This window comes from Thamnophis sirtalis, unplaced genomic scaffold (assembly GCF_051295495.1).
Source record: "Thamnophis sirtalis isolate CommonGarterSnake01/CBP01778 unplaced genomic scaffold, rThaSir2_p1.2 scaffold_4, whole genome shotgun sequence".
In the NCBI taxonomy this organism is placed as follows: domain Eukaryota; kingdom Metazoa; phylum Chordata; class Lepidosauria; order Squamata; family Natricidae; genus Thamnophis; species Thamnophis sirtalis.
Window position 1 is genome coordinate 96791166 of NW_028261384.1, and position 19284 is coordinate 96810449.

Here is a 19284-nt window from a genome sequence, read left to right on the forward strand (position 1 = left end):
ACACTCTGGAAGGGCGGCATTAAAAATCGACCTGACGCGCATGCGCCGGCTGCCCGCTTTCCTTTGTGGAAGTATTTGAACTGCCCCTCCCGTTTCTTGAAAATGGTGCAGACTCCCCGCGTCTGCTGCAACGTACGACCGTTTCCCCTCCTTCCGCGATTGTCATCCAATCCCCGGCAACATCCGTGGCGTCACAAGGAGAGCCAGTTAGGTCCAGTTTGCGCTACCGCCTGCATCATAAAATGCGGAAGCTGGAGAAGGGAGGAGCTGAGCTTGACGGAGCCACGCCCACAGCCCAACCTCTCCCATCCCCCCCCTTCAAGTTTTCCTCTTTCTAGCCAATCCTTGTGCCCGCCTCCCGAGGCGCACTAACGTCATAAACCCCTCACTGCTATATAACCCGCCGGACGTTTTAAACCCGCCCTTCCTGCTGCCTTTTCCTTTTTTAGGCGTCTCGGAGAGGCTGAGGAGCCAGTGTCGCTGCTGTTGTTGTTGCCGCGCCCCGCCTTTTGCTGTCGCCGTTGCTGTTGTTGCTTCCGACCCGGGGAAAAGGGGAAGCGAAGCGCGTCGTATGTCCGCTATCCAGAACCTCCACTCCTTCGGTGAGGGGCCTACGGGAATGGCGGAGTGGGAAATGGACGGTGTGGGAGGCCGCGTCAGGACGGAGGTGGAATCCGCTTGGGCCCCGATAGCTGGGGGAGGAGGGTGGGAAGGTCATTGTAGAAAGCCTGAGGGGGAGGGGAAGCAATTGTCCTCAGCTCGGACGTGGGGGGGGGGTGTTGACGAAGGCGGAGGGCTGCGGCGGGAGGCGGAGTTTCGACGGGGGGGGAGGGAACGGCCTGTGAGGAGTCACTTCAGCAGCGGGGGGGGGAGTTCGCCTGCCCGGGGGGGGGAAGCGATTTCATTGGTCAAACCCAAGATAGGAAGGAAGCCAGCGATACCAATAGCTCGGTGGGGGGAGGTGGAGTAGGCCGTCCTGGCCTAGCTTGACCTAAAATGCGCCTCGTAGAAGGAATAGGAAACGGGGGCAGGCGCCCAAAACATGGATACCGATAACTATGAAGGATGAAAACGCCATTGTTACGAAGGTCCGCCATCTTGTTTGCGCCTTCTCTTCCCCCACCCCCATTGACGCACTTGCGAATTCCTGACGGTTGCGTCACCCTGCAAGTGGGCGGGCTGTCCCGAGTCACGTGGTAACGTGAAGAATGCCTCCGTTGGTTTATCCGCTGGAACCAGCCTCGTTTCCACATCTGGGCAGGAAGTGGGGGGAAGAACTTATTTTTCCTGCTTTAAACAAGAAGGGCGCGAGCCAAAGAGATTTGAGGTTTTAACTGATTCAGAAACGCGTGACCGGGAACTTCGGGGAAATCCTTTCAAGCTCCAGAATTGGTTGGACTTGAAATATGTAAGTTGAAGATGCCAGTACCTTAAAAGCTGTCACTCACTCTTTCCCCTCTCCAACAGGGCTTGCTCAGTTTAGGAAGGTGGTTTGGGTTCACACAACATTGATAATTCCTTAAACCTGACTGAAATTGCACCTTTTTATTGTTTTAATATACATAAATTTTCGTCTTTTCTCAGACCCCTTTGCTGATGCAAGTAAGGGTGATGACTTACTTCCTGCTGGGACTGAGGACTACATCCATATAAGGATCCAGCAGAGGAACGGCAGAAAAACCCTCACCACAGTCCAAGGCATTGCCGATGATTATGATAAAAAGAAACTGGTGAAGGCCTTCAAGAAGGTATTTGTGAAATTTTTAATCCCCAGTAACTGCTTTACCCTTGATAAGTGTTTAGAACTAAATAGTTAATACCTTGCCTTTTTTTTTGTTACTGTAGAAATTTGCCTGCAATGGTACTGTGATTGAGCATCCAGAGTATGGAGAAGTGATTCAGCTTCAAGGGGACCAACGGAAGAATATATGCCAATTCCTCATTGAGGTAAACAGCCATTTAAAATATATTTAGTTTTATTGCTCAATTTAATGTTGGACTTGTGCACATAATATTTTTGATTTCTGCTACTAAATTAAAGCTAAAAGATTTTGTTCAGAAATAGCTGATTTTACCCCGGTAGCAGGGTAAAATAAATACAGCTATTACTTTTATTGGAGTAGGTCACATTATAACTCAAAAATCTTTTTTTTTTTCAGATTGGACTGGCTAAAGACGACCAGCTGAAAGTCCATGGGTTTTAAGATTTGTGGGCCACCAAAGTTTCAAGGGCGATGACTTCTTTGCGATGAAAGATTCTTTGTGTCCTGCCTCATTAGTTTTAACCAAGCCAGCTTCCATAATGTAATCGCATCAGGTTCCCTTTAGTCTGGACTAGTGTAACTCGGCAATGTAATAAACTGACAAGAGCTCGTGTTGTGTTGTGTTGCTGTCCCTCATTTAAACCAGATCTGGTAGCGTTAGTGTCATGCCAGAAGTTTATTTTATAGACATTGCTGATTAGAATTTAAATATTCTGGCTGTTTTAGAGATATCTAACATTTTAAGCCACCTTTGTCACAGAAATTGAGGCTAAATAACAAACAAACTGTGAAAGATTAGGTCTCACCTTTTTTTACCTGAAGGCATCTTTGTGCAAAGGTATTGGGGCTATATAAATCAAAGTCTCTTCGAAATAGACACACAGGTGACTGAATTCAGGAAAGGTGTTAGCTCAATCTCGCTTAAACTTAAAAGGTGCGGTTTTTAAAGAATGTCATTGCTAAGTGCTGCTTTAGCAACTAACAGCTGTGTGAAGCAACAGATATCTCGGTTGGAATCCTGATGTTCTGTGTAATGTATTTAAACTTTTATTTAAATAAAAATGATTTTCAGAAATATATGCCTTGTATTTTAATGCACTGTTAAGAGTAGTTAATGCTTTAAAACAAAAATGTGTCCACTCTTAAGCCAGACTAAAAAAAAAAAGGAAAGTGCTTCTAAAAAAGAATCCGGTTGATTTTAGAAATGCATCAGTTCAGCTAGTCTGAATGCCACAAAATAGTGCTCTACTTCTCAATGTGATTATGCATCATAATACAGAAAATTACAAAAGCTTTGGTCATGTACAGTATATCACAAATGAGTACACCCCCTCACATTTTATAAATATTTAAGGATATCTTCATGTGACTACACTGAAGAAATGACACTTGGCTACAATGTAAATATACAGCTTGTACAACAGTATGAATGTGCTGTCCCCTCAGAATAATGCAACAGGCATTAATGTCTAAACTGCTGGCAAGATATACTAAAATATTTACAAAATGTGAGGGGTGTACTATGATATACTGTACCTTTGACTTCTAGCAATCTCACAGATTCTTCATGATCTATTTCCCAGCTTTGTTTTTCTGGTCCTCCAATAATCTCAATAAATATTGCATCATCAATCCAAGTGCACTAATCATGTTTACAACTTTATACAACACAATTCCCAAACATTAGATATGTACATTAAAAAATGCTAATATTAAAATACTCAATACATTTCAAGTTCAGTTGAAAAATTCTTTAATTCTATTAATAGAAATTCTATTTCTATTAATAGAAATTTGTTTCCCCAATAAAGACAAGTGCTTTATTCAAATATAATCACCCATACCCCAAATCCAGGAAATCATTTTTGAGAAGTCCCATGCATCTTATTTTTAAAAAACGGGATTTATACATACTATTAAAATTCTAATTGTCCTGTAATCCTTAACTGAAACAGTGCATCATAAGGCAAAATGTTTGAACCAAACTCCCTTTAATGGACTAACTTGGAGAATGCATCCAAAATCCAATAACTGAATCCTCATAACAAATTAAAATTTGGCAAGTTTTATAAAGCGTGATACAAACCAGCCATTTTATTCCTTAGTGCAAAATGCAAAACATTTTCTATGGTGAACTGATGTTTTGAGTGTTGCCCAACTCCATGGGCTACTTTCAACGCAGATTTCTTCAGTATCTTAAATTAGAAACATTGCTACTATTGATGGCATTGAGAAACAATGATCCAAGGGATGAGGTTGTCTAGTTGCAATTATTGGATATTAATTTCTAAACGGTTTAAGAAAACTTAGACAATTTTTGAATTTTGCCCAAAAATATACAAAGACATTCACTTTGATCATTTTTCATTGTAATCCTTGTTATGGAAAGAAAAAAAAAGTTTAAAAACTGGCATGGCTGCCATGAAAAGCATTTGACAGCAGAAAATAAGATATTTCTGAATAATTTCTAATAAAAATGAACATAAATCTGACAAGATCAATGAGGCAAATGTGTGTTTTTAATTTGGGGCCTAAGCTACTAGTAGCCTAGAATTCTTTGGAGCAAGGGAGTGGGATGGACCTCCAAACAGCATAATTGCCACATGCATCAATGAGATCTACAGGTGAAACTCAAAAAATTAGAACATTGTGCAAACGTTAATTTATTTCAGTAATGCAACTTAAAAGGTAAAACTAATATATGAGATAAGACTCATTACATGCAAAGTAAGATAGTTCAAGCCGTGATTTGTCATAATTGTGATGATTATGGCTTACAGCTCATGAAAACCCCAAATCCACCATCTCAGAAAATTAGAATATTACGAGTTTGCTGGCCAATCAAGCACAGTAATCCCACAGTTCTTGAACCAGGTTTTGGTGCTTTTGGCAGTGTGGGCAGCAACTTTTGCCAAAAGCACCAAAAACTAGTTCAGTGACTGGGATTACTGTGCTTGATTGGCCTCTCCATTCTACCTCCATACTCTGGGTCCTTGGTTTCCAAATAAGATGCAAAAGTTGCTCTCATCAGAAAAGAGGACTTTGGAACACTGAGCAACAGGACTTTGGACCAATGTGCTTCATTAAGACCAGGGTTAACGCAGCCGTCTATCAGGAGATTTTGGAGCACTTCATGCTTCCTTCTGCAGAGAAGATTTATGGGGATGCTAACTTCATTTTCCAGTTGCCCACACTGCCAAAAGCACCAAACCTGGTTCAATGACTGTTGGATTACTGTGCTTGATTGGCCAGCAAACTCGCCTGACTTGAACCCCATAGAGCAGTGGTCCCCAACCTTTTTATCGCCGCGGACCAGTCAGCCTTTGATAATTTTACCGTGGCCCACTTAGCGTGCGCAGGGGTGGAGGGGCGTTGTTTTAAATCCACCTTCCCAATTCAACACCTGAATCATATCCCACCTTCCATTTTGTATGTAGATTTTAAGGAATAAACAGCTGAATTAATCAAGGTCAAAGATAAAAAGAGCAAGGGCAAAATTAAATAAGCCAGAGGATAGCAATGTAAAAAGAATACAGTATTAAGGAGAGAAAGGAGAAGAAAAAACCTCGCTTCTGCTGAGGTCAGGGAAATGTTTGATACTAATCTGGCTGGGTAAGAGTCCAAGAGTCCATATCGCCAATAACTACGCGTGGGGGGAAAGGAAATGTGTTTTGTGAGGAAGAGAAAGAGCGCGCTTCACCGATGCCCGTTGGCGAAATTTTGGAAGAGAGGCAAGAGACTTCAGGCACTGAGCCCCCACCCCTGGCTGCGGCAACTGGAGCGGGCGGGAGGCAGGGAAGGGGTGGGCAAGACCACCGTTTTTCCACCGTGCGCTGCAATAGCGGCAGCGGCAGCCTGAATCTGGCGACTGCCCCTCACCACCTCAGGCGGCGCTTATACCCTCCCCTTTCCTGCGCTACCGTTAGACTCCTCTCAGCCCCCCACCCACGCCCGCGGAGGGCGCACGCGTGCCAAAATCGCGCACCCCCATCTCCCCTCAAAAGACCCCCCCGCCCTCGGCTGCCCGACGTTCTCTCTCTCTCTCTCTCTCTACCTCTCCCGCCGTTCCTTCTCACAAGCCAAGGCTGGGCGGGGAAGCGCCGTCTCCGTCCCGGGCACGCCACCCCTCCCTGGGCAACTCGGAGACGACTGAGCCGAGGAGGACAGCGAGAAAAAGAAGAGAGCGGCCAGCAACGACCGCCGGGGAAGCCGCCAGGGCCTTCAAGGGCTCCGCTTCCAGCGCATGGTCCGCCCCCTCCTCGCCTCGCTTCCAGGCGAGCCGACTGAGGCGAGAAAGGAGAAAGAGGCGGAGGCATTCACTGAGGGGACGGCTGACTCGGGGAGGGGGCGGAGGTGGTGTAGTAGCGGGGGATTCTTCCTCCTCGCCTCACTTGCTCCTGTGCTTCCGCGCAGCTCCCCCCCTCCGGCGACGGCGCTGCATGAGTGAAGAGTCGGCCGTTGCATGGCCCCCGGCCGCTGCGCGGCCCGGTGCCAGGTACTCCACGGCCGGCACCGGTCCGCGGACCGGGGGTTGGGGATCACTGCCATAGAGAATCTATGAGGCATTGCCAAGAGAAAGATGAGAGACATGAGACCAAACAATGCAGAAGAGCTGAAGGCCGCTATTGAAGCATCCTGGTCTTCCATAATACCTCAGCAGTGCCACAGGCTAATAGCTTCCATGCCACGCATTGAGGCAGTAATTGCTGCAAAAGTGGCCCAAACCAAGTACTGAGTACATACGCATGCTTATACTTTTAAGAGGTCCAATATTGTTCTATGTACAATCCTTGTTTTATTGATTGCATGTAATATTCTAATTTTCTGAGATGGTGGATTTGGGGTTTTCATGAGCTGTACGAATGCATGAATCATCACAATTATGACTTTCCAATGTATGTTTTTCAGGTTATTAAAATCAAGTAGGCAATGCTTTTGCACACCCACAAATCTTGGACAGAGGGGATGGTGAATTACCATAAGAAATGTTTGACAGGATGTAATCTGGAAAGGTTGATAATGCATCTGTAAAAGGGCTGAAAATTGATTTGGCTGCCAAGTACCTTATTTATTACATCTACTTCTGACTTGTCAACAGACTTTCAATAACTGATTGCTTGTTCATACATTTTCTAAAGAAGAAATATAAGCCAGTGGCTCATTCAGGTTTTTCTCATCAACTGATGTTTGCATTGGTATCATCTTTTGTTTCTGTTAGGAAACCAATGGGATTTTTATATGTTAGCAACCAACTAATGCTTTCCGTTATAAATCAACCTGTCTGTCCAAAGGATGGATGGAATTTTTAATTTCAATTTTATTAACTGTAATACTACAATTTTTCAACACTATCCAACAGTTGTGTGCCTTAATCACTGTGATGATGTAGTGTGATGTATCTATATTGGGGCCATTTTATACATTTAAGGTTGAATTATAGGTTGCCAGAGTGTTATGACTAATTCATCCCAAAAAGGGGTAGACGCTCCATGCAAAGGTAATTTTGGGTTTAGAATTTTTCTCCTTAAATCATTAAACCAAAAAAGAAACAAAGAAACTTGATTTCACCTTAATACCATCTCAATCAGTTTCCACTATGGGTAGTCCTCAATGTATGATCACAATTGAGCCCAACATTTGTTAAGTGAGTTTTGCCCCATTTTATGATCTTATTTGCCAATACAGTTGAATCAATATAGTTGTTAAGTTAGTAACAGCTAACTTAACATGAATCTGGCTTCCCCATTGACTTTGCTTGTCAGAAGGTTACAAAAGGTGATCACATGAGCCCAGGACACTGGAACCATCATACATGTGATTCAGTTGACAAGTATCTGAATTTTGATCAAATGACCAAGGGGATTGCAAAGGTGGTGTGAAAAAGGCAATAAATATTGGTATTGGTATTTGGTATTTATTCGATTTGTAGGCCGCCCTATTCCCCGAAGGGACTCAGGGCGGCTGAACAAAAACCAAGGGAAAGGGAACAATACAGAAAAGTAAGACAAACAGAACAGTGATACAACAATTTAAAAAAAACACAGCAAGCACAACAAGTTCGAGTAGGGGGGGGACTCAACCCCAGGCTTGCTGGGACAGCCAAGTCTTAACGGCTGTCCGGAAGGCCTGAAGGGTGGCGAAGGTCCGAATCTCCACAGAGAGCTCATTCCAAAGGGCCGGAGCAGCCACAGAGAAGGCCCTCCTCCGGGTGGTCGACAGCCGGCATTGGCCAGCAGATGGAATTCAGAAGAGGCCTAATCTGTGGGATCTAATGGGTCTATGGGAGGCAATTGGCAGGAGGCGGTCTCTCAAGTACCCAGGTCCAATACCATGTAGGGCAAGTCACTTTTCACTGCCACTGTAACTGAACAGTCACTAAAACAGTGTAAGTCAAGGACTATCTGTAATTCTGTTATCATTTCCAATTGCATATCATTCTCAATTGGATGGTGGTGGTTGCTTTTCCTGAATTTTTGGGGCTGCTATTCTTGCAAGCATGAAAGCAGGATGATTTTTCCCAGACAGCAACTATAAAATTAATGCTGCTTCATTCCATCCTTCCATTATGGTCTTACACTCTGCATCCAGAACCTAGATCTTCAAACGGAGGCATGTGTAACTGTTTCACAAAGCAAAAGCAAAAATTCGTAGGCTTTGTTCTGTCATCCAGAAAGTATTACCATATTAAAATATCATTTTATTTTAAACAGAAACAGCCTAATTTTTCCCAATTTATGGGTAGTGTACATGAAAATAATTTAAAATCCGGCTGTCACTGTTCCATCCTCAAATGTTAAACTTAATAAAAGGATTGCCGATTTGAGGTTTGGACTTACATTATTTCTGCTCCCTCCCCTGCTCTTAGGTGTTGAGGGATATAATATCACATCTCTCATAATTAAAACATTATTTAACAAGATCAGTAGAGGAACAGGCAGCATAAGAGCAGCACTGGGGCAGCACAGATTAGCTATGTGAGCAAAAAAAATAATCAGGAATAGTCTGGCAGCACCTATTTCAACTAATTAATTTTATTTAAAAGCTTTCATGGCTTTGCGCTCACCTACAACACAGTAGTGAAGATGACATCATTGTAATACCATTGTTTGAACACAAGAGGGTGCCTAGTGCCCAGAATCTGGGACACTGTATAGCAACCTCTGTGGAGATTCTCAATCATCCAGGTCATTGTCCCAAAGGTGCTTTTCTAAATTACACCTTTATTTCCTTGAAAACGTTTCGCTTCTCATCCGAGAAACCTCTTCCATTCTTGGATGAGTAGTGAAATCTTTTCAAGGAAAAAAATCAAGAAAGTCTAGTTGTCTTTTGAAAAACACCTTTGGGACACTTTATAGCAGGGGTGTCACACTTGATTTAATTGAGGGCCGCATTGAAGGTCATTGTGTTTGACCTCAGGAGGTGGGGTAGGGTGGCCAGCTATAGGTCAGGGGTGCCTGTGGTGGCCCGAGAGCTCTGCCAGCGAAAATGGGCTGTTTCCAGGGTGGCTCTGTGGATCACATCTAAGCATCCCATGGGCCAGATCTGGCTTTGAGTTTGACACCCCTGGTTTATAACAATATTTCTTAAACTTGGCAATTGCTTGAGGAATGCTGAGAATTGCACATTGTGAAACATTACTTTGTAACTTTAAGATGAGTGTGATTTCTGAACTCGAAGTTACTTTAATATAGGAAACAATTCCTCTTAAACTCAAAAGGAACCTGGTAGCACCTTCACAACTAACATATTTTAAATATAAGGCATAAGCTTTCGTGAGTTGCTCTACATCAAATCCCATCGAGCTGATGGGATTTGTGTTATAGGCATTGTAAAATAAAAGAACTGTGCTTATAGTCACGCAAAAAGAATAGTCACACAAAATCAAGATTTCATTAGCATCTTTTCAAATACCATTTTCTTTTTTAAAAAGCTATATAGCAAGGTTTTATAAACTGCAATGAGTTGCAGAAATATACCACTGAAAGAAACAACACAAATAAATGAATAAATACTGTAGAACCAAATGAGAAGAAATGGGCTATAAGATAATTAAACCAGAAAGATTTCATCTATTCCATCAGATTAAAAACAACCAAAATTTAGCAATAACCAAATTTCTAGAAAATTCATTACACTTTTTGTAATGGTGTGAGAATGTTCTATTGTGGTTCGTTCATTGTGCATACCTTCCCAATTCAGAGAAAGCTCTTGTCATTATTTTGTAAAAGATATAGCTCATTCTAGTGAACTATGCTTCACAGCTCTTGATGTTTTTTTTCCTGGTTGGTTTCTGGCTTTAACAGCATTTTGCATGACACATAGAAATTACCAGAAATTAAACTGACACATTTTAAAGGTTGCTTTCCCCATCATTATCTCCTACAAATTAATGCTCTGTTTTATTCTATGGGGAAAATATTTCTAATGTTCTATTATGATAGAATGCATTAATGAAATGGTGTAGGAATTGATTACCTGCTTATTGTGCTTTCAGTCAGAGAGGAAAAGTGGCAGTTTTATCTCTACTCCAGAAACTATTAAAACCACAAAGGGCATTCAGGTGGAAAATGATAAATTGAACGCAAATAGATGCATGTTTTTAGTTACAAATTCTGCACATCCTGGTCATTTGGTAATGGCAGAATAAATTGTTTGTGTTCACCTTGCGAGAACTGAACAATCTCTGATAAGTATGAAATGGCCATTTTTCCATCTACTTGCCCTTTTCCTTTAGTATTAAATTCTAATTATTCCCAAGTATGAAAGGACAGTGTGTGTGCTGACGTGTGCTATGTAAGATGGTAGAAGGAAGAAGTACTTAGTTATGGTAGGAAAAATTAAAAATACTATTTTGCTACAAGTAATCCTCAACACAATCATAATGGAGTCCTTTCATCATTAGTTGAGGCACCCATGAGACCAACTCATTTTTATGACCTTTTTTATGGTGGTCCATAAGTTAATACCATGATGGGTTAAGCAAGTCAAATCTTATGGGCATTTTAGCTGGAAATTGGCTTAAAAGATTGGTTTCTGGCAAAAAAAAAAATCTCTAAAAAAATCGAATGCCTCCTTATATCAGGAACCATTTCTAGCAATGATTTTAAAAATGTTCTGATTACACTGATAAGTGCTAGGCATTTTTTTTTAAGTGGGGGGGAATGAGAGAAAAGAGAGAAATCTCTTTCTGCAAAGCCAATTCTGTGGAAGGGACAAATTTAGGCTTCTTCAGTTCTTCCATTGCTGTCAGGTTGGTTGTTAAATCTTTAATAACCAGTGTGGTCAAATAAAGATGGTAATTGTGATGCAACCAAAATTCCACCTATGTTTGCATATTTTGTAGGATAGAGTTTCAATTGTACCATTGCAATTACCATCTTGACTTTTTTTAACATACCTGTAGACATCCTTGGTGGTTGCTATTCTCAGATGAACCAATGAAAAAAGAGGTCAATGATGGTAAAAGAAACAAGATTGGGAATCCAACAACTGAAACAAATCTATGGATATGGTGGACAGTTGAGCTAAGGCCTTGGTTTCCATAGCCGGTCCAAAATGTAACAACATAGACATAATATATGACTTGTTAAATGTCCATTAGTCATGCTGTAGTCTAAGGCCGGGAAGAGTCGAGGCATCAAAATGGCAGACACAAGTCATGGGCAATGGGGACCTCACTTCTTTTTATTGATATATGATGTGTGCAACACATATTAAAAAGGAGGGAGCTTTCATTAACAATTCTGGGCCATTTCATTGTAACTGATTCTGCAGAGAGAAAATCCTTTACTGAACCCAATATGCTCAATATCTTTTCATATTTGGTTTCTGTAATTTTATTGTTTTAAACCTTTTGTTTGCTACCTAGAATTTATTAGGATTGAGGAAGCTTATAAATTTTTAATAATAATACAATAAAGATAGAGAAACCAAGCTGAACGAAAAAGGTCTAAGGAAATAGACAAAACTTTTAAAAAGTTTCTTGAAAGTAATTCAAGCTGGGGAAAATACTCAAAAATCAGTTATAAATTATTCTCAGGATCTGTTGACAATATGATTAAAGGGCAGTACGGTAGTTGAAGTTCCCCCACTGTTTTCATACAATTGTATAAGATTCTGAACCCAGCACAGTGACTTCAGATGAGCCTTAAAGGGAAAAGTCCAGACCTAAATATTTTTTTAGATAAGTAATTCTATCTATCAGGAGAGAAGATAGATAAAAATAAAATAAAATGTACAGAAAAGAAATCTATTACTGGCATCACAATGCTGTATTTGGTTTGCAAAGTCGCCTATTTTTTTGGTTACAGAAACAATAGGTAGAAATGTGTTCACATTTTTTCTCTTTGAAAATATTGTAATAATGATCCTTACTGAAAATGTGATGCTTTTACTATATTTAATGATATGGTTCAGCATTTGGGGGGGGGGATTCTGATGATTGCAAAAATCTAGGAATTCAAGTCCACACATCTTATTCACAACACCATTCATCACAACACCATTGTGCTGTGATTTAGAAGACCCATGAAAATCTGGCTCCTTACCCAAGCCTTTGGCAGGAGAAAATTCACCATCATGCTTACCATCTTTTATTTTTGAGTGTTTTATTAATTTTACTGTATTTCCTTTGTCTGAATGTTGTAAGCTGCCCACGCAAATAAATGTAACTAGGCCCATTCCTGAAAAGTGTGTCAATCAGGGAAGAATATCCTCGGGGCACAGGAAACAGCTGCTGCTGAGCTTAGTTCCTTAAGCTCAGATGATCTAGGATAGTGGGTTCACTTATGACTTCTTTACATCAAATAGACCAGGACGAATGAATACCTTCATGTTCCCAATAGACAGTGAAAAATAGAAGTTCTCCTTAAATCCATTACACAAGCAAAATTTAGCTTTTGTGCTAACTGGAATGTTGCGTACTATTTTTTGTTGCAAACAACTTTCTAGTTTAATGCTCCAGCCACACTGGATTCTTCAGGAACAAAGGATTAGAAAAATCTGGATTGAAATCTGATATGCCATACAAAGGCAGCAAAGGACCAGAAGCAATGGTGGGATTCAAAAAAAAATTCGGTTCTGTGGGCGTGGCTTTGTGGGCATGGCAGGGGAAGGTTACTGCAAAATCCTCATTCCCTCCCCATCCCACTAACTTGCTTTCCAGCTCTGTTTTTCTTATCAGGGCAACAAAAGAAGATCAAGTGGGAGGCAGTGGGGGCGGGCCCAACCTATTTGCTGGTTCTCCAAACTACTCAAAATTTCTGCTACTGGTTCTTCAAAGCCTATCAGAAGTGGCTGAATCCCACCTCTGACCAGAAGTGAAAAAAAATGTAGAAGGTTGAAGCCATTATAGATCATCAGGATCAAAAAAAAAATTGCATAGAAGTCTCTTCTGAAAAAGCTCACTGCCATTGTGAGAATGCCTATTTTCTAAAACCAAGCCCCTGCGTGGCACTTCACTTGAATGAAACTGGCAATTCAGCCTAGGACAGTGGTCCTATACTGTCTCTTTTAACTCAAGAGAGGTTGTATATAAAAACAAATCTTGTGTCTGCATCTGATACATCCATGACATCCAACACTTTCCTTAACAAGATGAAGGCAACATGGCACCATCACAACACAAACTCTAACTCTTTTATATACATATACAATAACACAATGCACGTACAAAAGGAACTTGTGTTAATACAATGTTATATTTTTCCCCTGTTTCTCCTGCTCTCTCTGAAATCCTTTGGATCTCAACATTCAACAGACAGGGACAAATATAGTGCCTTTTAATTCTAATAGTTCCATAGCAGCAGTCTGATAAGAAATCTAGGAGTTTATCAGAACATAACAATAATTTAAAAAATAAAATTCTAAATGATCTATCTAGATATTAGTGAAATGCTCTGTCCACAGAGGAATCTGGAAAATTATAGTGATGACAGTGAAGCAAAGATAATCAAAATATTATATTTGAGTCCTGAATATTGTCTTAAAACAGACAATGTTTGCGGCTGAAGTCCTTTCACGCTACTTTTGTGTTCAAAGGAATTTTTGTTTGAATGTGATATTCTCTAGTCGTATGTATTGTTCTCATTGCATCTAAATCTTGATGTTTGTTGTGTTTTTTTTAATTTTTGAGACAATTCTGTTATGGGAGGCAGCGTGGAAGATGCCTGAAAAGCTGGAAAAGCATTGAGGAACCAAGAAGAACCAATAGACAAGGTTTGGCTCAGCCTGCCAGTAAGTTCTCATGCCATGTGATGTCACAGTGGGATTCATTTATTTTACCTTACAGCCTAAACTACTGTTCATCATTGTGAATGCACTGTTGTGGATTTTCAAGAAACTATGATTTAGCATGATTTATGAATCCAGATGTAAGCTGCCATAAGATCATTGACTCATTTAGGCCAATCTAGTGGAGAAAACCATAGCACAATGTCCATCCAGCTTCTGTTTGAATGCATGCAGCAGAGCAGTCTCCCTAGAGGTTGATTAATTTTGACTTCTATAATAAACTTTCAGTGGGTTTTTTTAAAATCCAAAGTTTATGGCATAGTATATTGTACAAGGGCTTCTTGGTTCCCCAAAACTTAGGTGCACATAAAAACCCCTAATATGTCCAAACATTGCCACTAAATTGTAATGTTTAATGTAAGAGTAATTGAATGGCTGGAGAATAATTATATTATTAACATGATTAAATTTAATTTTAAATCAGATCGTATTCATCATATCCCTATCAGCTATTTTTTAAAGTACAGCCTGGCATACTATTCCATTCCAAATGGAAACTTTGTCAAGAAGTTACCTCGGCCTCCATTTGTCTTTCTATTCTATCAGATCTGCTGGCTTCAAGAAAAAATAATTTTAATTAAAATAATCATGCTATCCAGAAAGCAACATTCATCTATAACCATTAAAACATTAAGAAGGAGTGTGGGTGGGACAATGTTGACATTAGAGGATGTGACTGGAGAACCATGGGAGGTTGTTCTTCTTGAGTGGGTGGGGCCATTCCAAATCCCTGCTCTTTAAAAGAGCAGTTTGCCATGTTGGAAGAAGCAGAATTTGTGTTGCAAGTGAAGCACAGCTTGGAGCGAACCTTCCCATAAGGTAAGATAATAGAATTTTTGGGCTAGGCAAATTGCCAGACTAAAACCATAAGACATGTTATATTTTCTCTTGCTTTTTCAGGGTTTCTATCTTATTTCTCCACAGAAGTGCTAATTTAATTTAGAAGATTCCTTCCTTTGGCATATTAACTATGTTCATGGGGTTCTTTTCTATCTTTTAAAGATTAGGCTGGTTCATTAAATTGAACCAGCACGCACATTTCTATGCTCTCCTGATAGAAAACTGTGAATGAGTAATTGATTTTTAAAAAGCAAAATAAGATGGAAAATATGAATTGTTTTTAAATATTTATCATTCTATGTTCCCAGGACAATTAGAGTGATGTTTAAATGCAACTTTACTCCAGCCTGCTAATCCCACATCATTAAATTGGTCATGCCAAGTAATAAAAATTAGAATTGTCTCACACCTACCCAGAGCATATCAGATTGGGTAAACATGATTTAAAGAACTAAAGCTCTGGAAGAAGAAAATATTCACAAGTAACAGGAAAAAATGGTGAAGAATATTGTTTATGTGTAGACAGACAGACATATCTGCATAAATTATAATGTTTTCTTTAAGTTTTTCCCCCGTTTAGAATATTAAGATAAATCAGAAATACTCTAGGTTTAATATGGTGGCTCTAATTCAGTAATGGATGATTATTAATCTACTGTCTTACTTACAGAAAATTGATGAGGATTTAAGATGTTATCTTGTATTTGTAATTCTCCTATGGCTTCTCACCAGTTTTCTTTCCATCTTCTTTCTTATCCAAAAATCCATCAAAAAGAGAAAAATTAAACAGCCTACAGTTATGTTGATTATGGGAAGCTACCATTCGTCTTTTTAGTCCAATATTATCCATATGCTGAATTGTAGTGGTTTTGCAGATTTTAATTGGACATATTTCTTATGTGACTGTATGGAATGAAGCAGCAATGTTAGGCCTGAAAGATTGGTGCTTTACTATTGGATACAGCCCTACCATCAATATTAAAAACAATTAGACTTAAATTAATCAGAACAAATACCACTGGTTCCAATGAAATCCACTAACTAGGAAATGCTGTACTGAACCATGATCTTTTTTAAGGTAGTGATATTGTAGAGAGACGTGGTAGCTCAGTGGCTAAGAAGCTGAGCTTATCAATCAGAAAGGTTGGCAGGTTGGAGGTTCGAACCCCTAGCACCGCGTAACAGAGTGAGCTCCCGTTACACGTCCCAGCTTCCGCCAACCTAGCAGTTCGAAAGCATGTAAAAATGCAAATAGAAAAATAAGTACCACCTTTGGTGGGATGGTAACAGTGTTCCTTGTGCCTTTGGCGTTTAATCATGCCGGCCACCTAACCACGGAGACATCTTCGGACAGTGCTGGCTCTTCGGCTTTGAAACGAAAATGACCCCCCCCCCCCGAGTCGGGAATAACTAGCATGCATGTCCAAGGGGAATCTTTACCTTTACCTTATTCAACCTACAAGTTTTCTGAGACAGATGAAATCCAATTTAGCTCTTTGCGTTTTCTTCAGTCACCCCTACTGAAGTTTCAGCATAACATATTCCACCAACTCATCTGCCCCAATCTACCCAGTTCCCTCCCTCTGGTCCACTTGATTCAGAATTACCGTTACCACGGATTTCCATGCCCAGCATCACCCAAAGCCCCTTCAACTTTGGCTGTTTGTTTGTTTTTTACTATTTTTTACCTCCCTAAACCTGATAAAACAATTATATTTTCAACTGTTGCTGGAACAAGACAATCTATTTGATCTATATACAAATCAAAACAAATTGGGCTTTCAAGGAAGGCCACCTTAAGCAAGCTATTTAGTGCAACAAAACAATTCACACATTTTACATATTTATGGGAAATAATATGGTTTGCTATCACTTTCCTCTGAATCTTTTGAATTCCATCTCCCCGCAAGTCAGCCAAGCTCAAATAAGTGCTGCCATGCTATTAAAATAAGACACCTCCCTTCTGGAATAGGTCCAGATGATTAGTCCACTCCTTACGTTCTTCTTCCCTTCTTTTTATTTTTGCCTTAGCAGAATAAGTAACTAGCAAATACTCAGCCAGACTTTTCATGCAGTGGAAGGAGGATTTGCAGCCACCTTTGAAATTCAAGCTTGGTGATATAATAGAAGGGGCTTCATAACCTTTAAGGCAGGCCATAACTTTTTTAAAAAAATTCTTTACATGAATGATTAACTAGAATGAAAACAAAAATTGCATTTTTCCAGGGCACAGTTTAGAAAATCTAGGCAAATTATCATTCTGGAGAGTTGACTGAAGAGTCGTTTTGGGGTTAGAGGAAAAAGACCGGAGGGGATGGGCTATTCAACAAACACCATTCTTACTTTTTTCCTAGATATGCATGCCAAGATGTTTGCTGGCCTGTTTCTGACCATTCTTCTCAGCATCAGCTTTTTAAGATCTGAATCTCAAGCAAAGGTTGTTCCAGGACCAGAAAGGATACAAAGAGGTGGAGGGCCTGTCCGGCGAGACTGGCCAATGCAGCTGACACAGGACCAGAAACATTTGATCTCCCAGTTCTTGCCTCACCTGTATCACTGTAAGATAAATTGCATATACCCTTTTCCACTCTCTTGGACTTTCTTAATAATGAGTTGGGCTATTCTTAAGGAGGTTGCTTGAGAAAAAATAAAAATAAGCATTTTTTTAAAAAAAATTGCATTAGCAACACCCGAATTGTGAATGTGATTCTTTCAGGCAGTGGAATAAAATCTGATTTTACAGATGAAATGATGACTGGAGGATAGCAATAAATCAAATTCTTGCTCAGCTTTCAGTCATTTCACTCCTATCATGCTTATTCTCTATTTGTATTGTATTTTCATGCATTTAGTAATTTATTGGACTTGGGCTCTTGTTTTAAAAGTGAGGGGGTTATTTTTGCTAAGTGTAAATATCCTGCACAGGAGGATTACAGTTGATCTCATATAGGGTTGACAAATAACCAGCTTCTGCTACTGACACTTCTTGGTGTTTTTAATTGCAACAGGCATTCTTCCAAAAGTACATTTTTAATGGACATGTCAATCTATTTGAATGCAGCTTCCTTAGTATATTAATTAACTTTCCTGAGTAATTTTTGAGGGAAGGAATTTTTGCCCCACTATTACCTTGGCAGGTAATGTCTCTTATTAGTTTTAATTTTCAAAATCCCAACATTACTTTTGTCTCTTCAAGTAGCCATTTGAACAGCAGAAAGAGGATAAAATTCAGAGTATATTCATTGCAGAAACTAAATTGTACATGGTAACAAGTTCCACTTCCATTCCAAAAATTTACTTTGAAACTAAAGTTCTTAATGACAGTATTACTCCAATAGAATAAAATATATGTAACTCAGGGCTGAACTGTGGAGTCCTTAGTGTTCTCTGAGCTTGGCTGTTTGTTACAGACATTTCATTACCTACGTAGGCAATACCATCAGTGCCCTAACCATTTTACCATACAGACAGGCAAAACCAAAGATCACAAAGAAGTATTATCTTCTGGGATAGGGAAAGTCAAATGACTCATTCCAAAGATTTAGGGCAGTTAGAAACATTTCACCCGCCTTCCATTAACACATGCCTATTTTCCAACAGCTGAACTTGCTGCTTTGGGAAATAATCTGAATGAGGACGATACGCATTTTCCAAACTGGATGGATTTTGGACGACGAAGCTCTGAAGATCAGGATGGAGATGCCTAAGTTATCCTGGGTCAGGGGTAGCTTAAGCCCCAGGCAAATGTCTGGTAGACAGAAGCAAAAGCACAAATTCTTAATAGTTATTTGATAATCATTTTGTCCATTTTTCAGATAAGATTTTCATGCCTATTTGTGCCAATAAAAATGATATTACTGCTACTGATAACTGCGTTGTGTGGTTTATAGATAGAGAAAGATGGGAGAGTTATTGGATTTTTAAGCTCCAGTTTCATTCATCTGAAGATGTGAAAAGAACAGCAGCCTTAATATCACAGAGCAGACTAAATCCAACATAAATTACAGGCTACCTTGATATTATATGTGAATCATCCCAGGCCTCTTGTTACTATGGGTTAAAAATCCCCTTGCACTACACACAGATAAAGTTGTTTGTGCGCATCCCTGTGGGTAGGAAGAGTTTAGGGTTCTGCCTGGAAACTTGGCAATTAATATCAGTTTTTTTTTAATATGCAGAATTTAGAATAAAGAGAAGGAATCTGATGGAGCTTTCTTCTCCACTCCAGTGTTTATACATTTGAAATATCTGTTATAAAACATAAAGTCATTAAAAGTGAAAAACTGAACACAGAATCTCCATTCTTTTTTATCCCAAGTACTTATAGTTTAGAAATTGTTGCAGAATAAAATTACCAAGAAGTACAGGCTTCCAGTACGAACTCACTTGA

General features: G+C 39.9%; 2 protein-coding genes across 2 annotated transcripts; both read left to right on the forward strand.

Moving 5' to 3' along the window:
* Positions 1 to 409: 409 nt before the first annotated feature.
* On the forward strand, positions 410 to 2376 carry EIF1 (eukaryotic translation initiation factor 1). The gene is made up of 4 exons (XM_087713512.1): positions 410 to 602; positions 1585 to 1748; positions 1846 to 1947; positions 2160 to 2376. The coding sequence occupies exons 1-4, from the start codon at positions 572 to 574 to the stop codon at positions 2202 to 2204; spliced, it is 342 nt and encodes a 113-aa protein (XP_087569638.1). The 5' UTR covers positions 410 to 571; the 3' UTR covers positions 2205 to 2376.
* Positions 2377 to 14821: 12445 nt separating this feature from the next.
* LOC106541277 (gastrin/cholecystokinin-like peptide) lies at positions 14822 to 18752 on the forward strand. The gene is made up of 3 exons (XM_014056664.2): positions 14822 to 14873; positions 17249 to 17452; positions 18495 to 18752. The coding sequence occupies exons 2-3, from the start codon at positions 17251 to 17253 to the stop codon at positions 18599 to 18601; spliced, it is 309 nt and encodes a 102-aa protein (XP_013912139.1). The 5' UTR covers positions 14822 to 14873; positions 17249 to 17250; the 3' UTR covers positions 18602 to 18752.
* The last annotated feature ends 532 nt before the right edge of the window (positions 18753 to 19284 follow it).

What these genes read in the sequence shown, in the direction of transcription:
- EIF1 (XM_087713512.1), top strand. Translation starts at nt 572, where the DNA reads ATGTCCGCTATCCAGAACCTCCACTCCTTCG. An exon ending in CCAGAACCTCCACTCCTTCG is followed by an intron (nt 603 to 1,584) that starts GTGAGGGGCCTA and finishes GTCTTTTCTCAG; the next exon opens with ACCCCTTTGCTGATGCAAGT. An exon ending in TGGTGAAGGCCTTCAAGAAG is followed by an intron (nt 1,749 to 1,845) that starts GTATTTGTGAAA and finishes TTGTTACTGTAG; the next exon opens with AAATTTGCCTGCAATGGTAC.
- LOC106541277 (XM_014056664.2), top strand. Translation starts at nt 17,251, where the DNA reads ATGCATGCCAAGATGTTTGCTGGCCTGTTTCTGACCATTCTTCTCAGC. An exon ending in CTTGCCTCACCTGTATCACT is followed by an intron (nt 17,453 to 18,494) that starts GTAAGATAAATT and finishes ATTTTCCAACAG; the next exon opens with CTGAACTTGCTGCTTTGGGA.